Source organism: Cyclopterus lumpus, chromosome 14 (genome assembly GCF_009769545.1).
Source record: "Cyclopterus lumpus isolate fCycLum1 chromosome 14, fCycLum1.pri, whole genome shotgun sequence".
NCBI classification, from domain to species: Eukaryota; Metazoa; Chordata; class Actinopteri; order Perciformes; family Cyclopteridae; genus Cyclopterus; species Cyclopterus lumpus.
The window spans coordinates 2,972,064-2,979,532 of NC_046979.1; the positions used below are offsets into that span (position 1 = coordinate 2,972,064).

General features: G+C 45.8%; 1 protein-coding gene across 2 annotated transcripts in view; it reads left to right on the forward strand.

Moving 5' to 3' along the window:
* Positions 1-414: 414 nt before the first annotated feature.
* The window catches only part of pitx1 (paired-like homeodomain 1), an 11,182-nt gene continuing 4,127 nt past the window's right edge, over positions 415-7,469 (forward strand). The window contains exons 1-2 of one of the 2 annotated variants that reach the window (XM_034551168.1): positions 415-522; positions 1,593-1,647. In XM_034551168.1, the coding sequence (XP_034407059.1) occupies positions 1,602-1,647 (46 nt within the window). In that variant the 5' untranslated portion in view covers positions 415-522; positions 1,593-1,601. Of the gene's footprint in view, positions 523-1,592; positions 1,648-5,971; positions 6,480-7,469 lie in introns of those variants that run through there. The other variant, XM_034551167.1, reaches the window with a different exon arrangement.

A 7,469-nucleotide genomic window follows, 5' to 3' on the forward strand; every position in this document is an offset into this window, starting at 1 on the left:
TTATTGCCATTGCCAATAACATCACCATCATTACATTTAAGTATATTAAATTACTACCCTTTGATTTTCCTCTGCTCGTTGTTGGATGAAACTGACAATAAGGATGCACTTTGGTAAGACAATGAGGATGAAGATGAAGATGAAGGTGCGTCAGCTGAGGATGATGAAGTTGTGGAATTTGTTGCAAAATACAAAATAAATGAGATAAAAACAGAAACAGCACTACGAGGAGGAGATTGAGGGTGCACGATAAAGAGGATGACAATGGAGGTATAGTGGCGGTGAGGGGGAGTGTGAGGGAGGGGGGGGGGGGCGGTTGCGGTGTCGTGACGTCACCGCAAGGCGTGCTGCAGACCGCTGGCGAAGAAAACCAAACCGGCACCGCAGAGACGCGAGCAAAGCGCTGAATATCGCGGACGCAGCGTTTACGCGCACGAAGTGGATTTACTGGACACCTGCATGGGGAAACTCTGAGGCTTTACTCCTTTTTGTCTGTCGTCTGCCTCCGCTGGGCACCAACTGGTGAGTAAAACACACACACACACGCACGCGTCCGTCCGGTCAACAGAATTTCAGCTCAGGGTCAGACGGAGTTTGGCTGGCGTCTCCATTTTGACCGTTTTAAGCTTTGGATGTTGCACATATGAGTCTCTCTCACACACGCGCGCGAGTCCGCGTTGAGCGTGATGGAGAAAAGGAAAATGTTGACCAGTGTTTACCTCGTTAAGCAGTGCGTGTTGTCGGCTAGTTGGGGTCAGAGAGGCTGTGGTGGCCGCGGGCGGAACGGATGCGTCTTTACGCACGGCGACGACGGAGCGAGCCAAACAGCAGCCGAACATCTCCTCCGCAGCTCCAACACACTGAGCATCATTGGGAGCCAGATGCGGCATGTGTGTAGACGTATCCATCATTTCCCTATAATATCTGACTTTCATGAAGCAAATGAATATAAAGTGCGCGCGCCATGTGAAGCGTGTGATCACGGAGGGACAGAAGGAGCCGAGCGAAGATTTACCGAGGACACGGAGCAGCAAATGGGTTCCTGTAGATAAGAGGGGCTCTGTGTGTGTGTGTGTGTGTGTGTGTGTGTGTGTGTGTGTGTGTGTGTGTGTGTGTGTGTGTGCGTGTGTGTGTGTGTGTGTGCTATATGGCAACGGTAAACTTTGATAACATAAAGATTTGTGTGGAAACACATAAATGTGTGAAAGTGAATTTTAAGTAAAGTACTTTTATTTGATTGTTTTGTCTTGGCTGCATTGTCTTGGAATTCTCTCTCTCTCTATATATATATATAAATATATATAAATAAATAAATATATATATATATATAAATATATATAAATAAGGGAGAATTCAGATGCAAAAAAAGGTTTTCAACATGAATGTGAAGTTTCAGAAACTTTGTTTTACAGGATTCTTTTTAATTCATAAAGTGCAGTGGCTAAAATCAGATTTTTGTTTAAATAAAATATATTACATATAATATTTTGTGGTTCAAGAGAGAAAAATAAAAGTATTTCTCTAGATTTATAACTGTGTTTATTATCTTTGTACGTCTGATATAGAGGGCGCGTGTTTCTTCTGTTTTTCAGGTAACTGGAATGGAACTCAATCTGTCGAAGAATGTGATTTCTTGCGGGGAAGAAGGTATTTATCCATCTTAATAAATTAAACACATTCTCTTATTACACTCACGACACCTATATTTATTATATGATATATATATATATATATATATATATATTACCGTGCACAGCCAAATGGAGGCCGCGTCATGAGGTGCCGCACCTCCTCGTTGTGGCGCGTGAGGGTCAGAACGTGTTGGCAGCAAAGTGTTCACGTTCACACGCACGCGGGCTGCTCTCGGACGCAATGTGTCCGATATGCATTGTGGGAATTAATGCTACAGGTGACGACACGCAGACAGGTCAGATATGAAGACGCAAACGGGATCGATGACGTAGCTGAGGTTTTTTTTTTATTTACACCGCCGACTCATGCTGTTTTTATTATTATTATTATTATTGTGTGTCTGGTTTATATGACGGTCATGATTTGCCTTTTTTTTTTTTTCTCCAAAAAAACAAAACTATCAATCTGGATCGACAGCGAGCAACAAACAAAAAAATAAAAAGATGACACGTCATATTTTCTTTTCATCATAACGACACACGATGTGTGTGTGCGTGTGTGTGTGTTCGGTATTTTAAGGAGGAGGTTTTTCAGTCAACCTGGATGTGATCACGCACCAAAGAGAGAGGCCGTTAAACGGAGACGTGAGAACTTTGGAAAACATCTGCGGCTTTTCCACAAACCTTTAAATGCCAGACGTGCACGCGAGACTCGTCGTGCGTGTGTACGATCCTGTTCTTTTTATTTTTTATTATTTTTTTGGAAAATCGTAATTTTTGACTTTTTTTTTTATAACAAAACAGCTTCGACATAAACAATTAAATAAATAAAAAAGTTCAACTCGTAACGAGCACCACTCGCGTTGGAAGACAAAGAAAAGGGTTCTGACTGCTGTGTTTGCAGACGACATGGACCTTCATTAGTTATGATGGAGATAATAAACATATGTGCCTTTTTATTGTGGGGGGGTTAAAGCCGAATGACCATTAAAAACTAAAATAAATTCCCTTTTTTGTGTGTGACAAATATGTACTTTTGTGAGGACTGATTCCATCCTGTAAGCCAGACAACCACAGCAAACGTGCACGAATGCATCCCGACATCTTACAGCATTTCTTATACATCCTTTCTTTTTTTTTACATCCTCGTGCAGTATGATGATGGCCATTAGAGGTTATTGTTTTATTGACGTCCCTTCTCCTCGGGTTGGTTGTCGGTTGTCAAACAGGCCTTGGATCGAGCAGGGGGGGGGGGGGGGACCAACACCAAGGAAATAATCAGCTCTGTCCGTCTCCAGTTACCCAGCGGGTCCACTTACACGTCACTGCGAATCTGCTCGCGAGCTTTAATTTTCTATAGGCCATGCTTTTGTTTTTAGCCCCCCCCCCCCTACGCTATATAGCTTTGTGTGTGTGCCTTAAGAGAGAGGAGGGGGGGGGGATTTTTAATATGTGTGTTTGGTGTGTGATTAAGTTTATTTTCACTTCTTGGATGAAAAAGTATAGGAGTGTTTGCATTTCCACATGGCCTCTAACCTGCCCTGCCGGATGGAAAGGCTTTTGAACTCATCCGTCACACGCACGTGCCCTCCAGAGCGGCGGGGCGTGCGCGGGATGAACTCCATCTATCAGCTGGAGGACACGAGGGGACCTCTCCGTGGGCTGGAGACCCCTTTAATACTCCTGCGGGGGACTTGAAGGGTCAGCGGGTTTATGGGGACTTTTATTCTGGAGATTCACATCATATTAGTGCATGTTCCAACAAGGCGATGGGATGTTTCACTCGCTTTCCTGGACTTCTTACAGCAAGCCTTCGGCTCTTAATAATAATCACCTTATATTGACCCACGTGCACGCACAATGCACCCACCCATCCCCAACTCACACGGTCCGTTCTGTGTCCGCAGAGTGCATATTAACCTGCTGCCTCGATGGGATGACCGTGCAGGTCTGTGCATCTTGTGCACGCGGAATCCCACTTCCGCTCTCGTGTTCGGTTCACCTGCTCGCACCTGAATGCGTCACTTTTATGCGCCAAATGGGCCTTCAACAGCATTTTTTTTGCGCACATGTTTTGCATGTCAGAATACAGGTGGGATGTTGGTTCTCGGTGTGTAAAGGTCGGACCTGCGTCGGGGCCTTCGCTGCACACGGCCACGGTGACGCACGCTGGAGATCTGCACGATCTGCTTTATTAATAAACAATAAACAGTTTATGGTATATTCAGTCTTCTCAACTCGAATGAAATACTGTGGGAGGCCTGTTATATAAATATAATGCAGAGCTCAGGCAGAACACGTGGAGATGGAAAAAGGCCAAGTGATTGTTGAGAGCTTGCATAGTGCATAGTTGTCTTTTGAAAGAGAAAGGAAGAAAGAAAAGGCCTTCGGGGGACTTTTCCGGTCGGACGGGGATCTCGTGTCAGAAGTCGCTGTCACAATGCGCAACAATGCTGGAGACTGGCGCCGGTGACAGTGCGCGTCCCAGACGGCGGAGGTGCGCACACATGTGGGCTCCAAGCCGGGCCGCGGAGAGGCAGCCGGGCTCAGGGTGGCAGGACAGACTGACAGCTATACCCGTCATGTGGGTCAAAAGAAAAATCATATTTAAAAAAAAAAGAAGAAGTTTATATTGACGTAATTTGGGTTTTGCAGTTCTGTTAAATTGCACATGAAACACAAATTGAAATGTTTGGATTTTGTTTCATTATTCAGGAGGAAACTTCGCTCCATGAAAAGAACCACAACGTGTTTATGGAAACAAGTTTCTGATCATATTTGTAAATGTTTCCCTTCTTTTTTTAGTGAAAAATATGATTTTAAGTCGCAATCGATTCAATCCTCAAATGTTGATTTTGCTACGCATGCGCAATCACACTGAAAGGGCTCAACTACATAAACACAGTACGTAGATATATGTGAGAATGTTGCGTATACAAAAAACTACCCATGATGCACCATGATTGAACCTTAATGACTAAATCGAGGCCTCATTTATAATTAATATTAAGACATACAGAGATGTGTTTGTTTCTACTGCAGCTGCGCACAGACGCGCACGCGCACGCACACACACAGTCCAGCATCTGGACGGAGTCCTGCAGGCCTCCTCAGTGGCGCCTGAGTGAAGGTTACAGCTCACGGTGACCGCGCATGGGAGTCACTGGGCATGCGCGTGAGGGCCGACAGACTATAATTAGACGACAGTCGAAACATCTACATTTTATTATTCAACTCTTTCACAATGTTAACCGAACTGTAGCTCCGCCCATTTCACTGGGCTCGGATTCTGAATGTTCTTGAATGCAGGATCCCCGAGATCCCCATTCAGGTCTGGAGCGGACCATCAACCATGTGGGTCTGGTTCTGAGGTTCTGGATCCGGCAGTCTAGCCAGACCGCATGAGTGCACGTCAAAGTTTAGCAACGGGTTTTGATACATGTTAATAATCATCTCGTTATGAGTGCCGCGCGCACAGATGCAGATTATTATGTCTGTGGAGAAAACGCCGGTGCTCGTGCTCGTGCCCGCTCTGCAGGGCCTCTATTAGTCCCGACTGTTTATTTGTCCAAGTGAACCGCTGATAGAGCGACACTTGACAGTTTACAGTGCGAGTCATTACTCACACACGCGCACACACACACACACACACACACACACACACTACATCTTCATATCGTGCATGTTTCATAGTGGGTTAACAATAACTGGGCAGGCCCGTGCTGGAGGGCAAATGTTTATTCAGCTCTGTACATATCCGAGATATACAGTGCATTGTGTGGTGGCGTGCGTGCGTGTGTGCGTGCGTGCGTGTGTAGAGGTGCACCACCCAGCTGCTGCAAAATCCAAACATGCCTGCACGAATAAAAGGCCCATTTTACTCCCTCAGCGCGAAGCGTTACATTGCGCGCTCCCGACAAATAAAAATAAAGTCTGGCTTTTAGCTATCTTGCAATATATATATAAATATATATATATATATATATATATATATATATATATATATATATATATATATATATATATACATGATTTGCCATGAAAAAGAACTTATTCTAAATTAACGGCACCGTTTTTCCAATTGTTTCATCTTGAGGTCAGAGGTGTTTGGATGGATGCGTGTGTGGGGTGTGTGCGTGTGTGTGCGTGTGCGTGTGTGTGTGTGTGTGTGTGTGTGTGTGCGTGCGTGTGTTGCATTGCAGCGGGCTGTCGTAGTGGGCGGGACTTGCTGGTTTTGGGGGGCGGTTAAACGCAGCCGAGGGGGCGTGGCCTCGCGTGTGGGTTGGAGAGCCGGAGCTTCCTCTCCGGCGCAGCGGGCAGAAGCTATTTCCCTTTGCAGCGGTGAGCAGGAGAGCAGGAGAGCGCACTGGGCCGTCACTGCTCTAGAGGAGGACAGAGAAGAAGGGGCTGGCTTTTTTTCCTCTTCTTCTTCTTCTTCTCCTTCTTCTTCCAAGTCTTTTTCTTCGTGGAAGAACTACACTTTTGGTTGGAAATCCTTCCCCGCGCGTGATTCATCCTCTCATGTCGCGGCGTGGTGTCTGGCAGCGGGTGGATTTTTTACGCTGTTGAGGAAGAAAAAAAAGAGAAGCTTTGTGCACCCCCCCCACCCACCACCCCCTGGATTCACCTCCTCCTCTCCCCCGTTTCCCCTCTTCGCATCCCCTTCTCTTCAAGGTGGGATGAATTTGGACAGAGTCGCAGAGGCAGCGAGAGCACCGGCGGCCCGCGACGCCGCCGCCGCCGCCGCCGCCGCCGCCGCCCCCGCGTTTCATTTACCGAGAACTTCAAACGGCAGTCGGGAAACTTTAGAGAACTCCAGCAGCGAGTCCTCGGACACGGAGCTGGCAGGTATACTCCACTCCTTCTCCCCGGGCGCAATAACACTTGGTTTTTACGCCTCCGCGCGCACGTTTTACGGCGGGCTGTCAAGAGACGTCTCGACACGTCGATGCTGTAAAAGACAGAAAGAAAGAAGAAGAAGAAAAAAAAGAGACTTTTAGTGTCTCCGCTTTCTCTCTCTCTCTCTCTGCGATGACGATTTATTTCCGTGTGTTGTGGCGCAACATGCACTCGGGATAACGAACACATTAAAAATCCACTCGCAGTGAATCTTCATTTGGTCTTTTTATGCTTGATTGCGCATAAAAACATCCTACGAGGAAAATAGTCTGTTTTGGGGGGGTCGGGGTGCAGGGGGGTCTTTTTGGTTATTGCGCTGTCTGAACCAAACACTTGGCAGGATCTCGGAGTCTGTCAGGGGGTAAATGTGCAGAACAGCCCGTCCTGCTGTCAGAAAAATGCATTAATACTAACTATAAATATTGAGCCCATCCACCAATCTAAACTGGGAGCCAGAGGCTCATGAACATTCACGGTGAAGCTTTTTGTTCTTCCACTTGGACACTTTTTATTTGAACAAAACTTGCTTTTTTTCTTCTGTCTCACTCCATATGAGGATTATAGCAAATATGGAGGAATGTTTGCTTGTTCACGCGGGGGCTTAAATAAAGGGACTAGTAATGGGAGTTTGCTTTGAGTTTTTAACTTCAAGAGACTATTCCCTTTTCTTTTTTTTGTAATTAACCTTTGAGCGTGTTGACCCTTCAGTTTAATGAGGCAATCTGGTGAGAACACGAAGACTGGGTTAGCAGGGAGATAAGCAGAGTGGGCATATTGATCCCAAGTGTGTTTGAAAGGATCGATTCATGTTTGTAAATATTTGGCTTTAATGTGTCACCTTCTCTCGTGGGGCTTAATTTAGTAAATCATTTATTTAGAGCTTTGGAGTTGCTTATTTCGTGCTGGCAGAAACTGTTTTGGGTTTAGCGGACTTCCCGT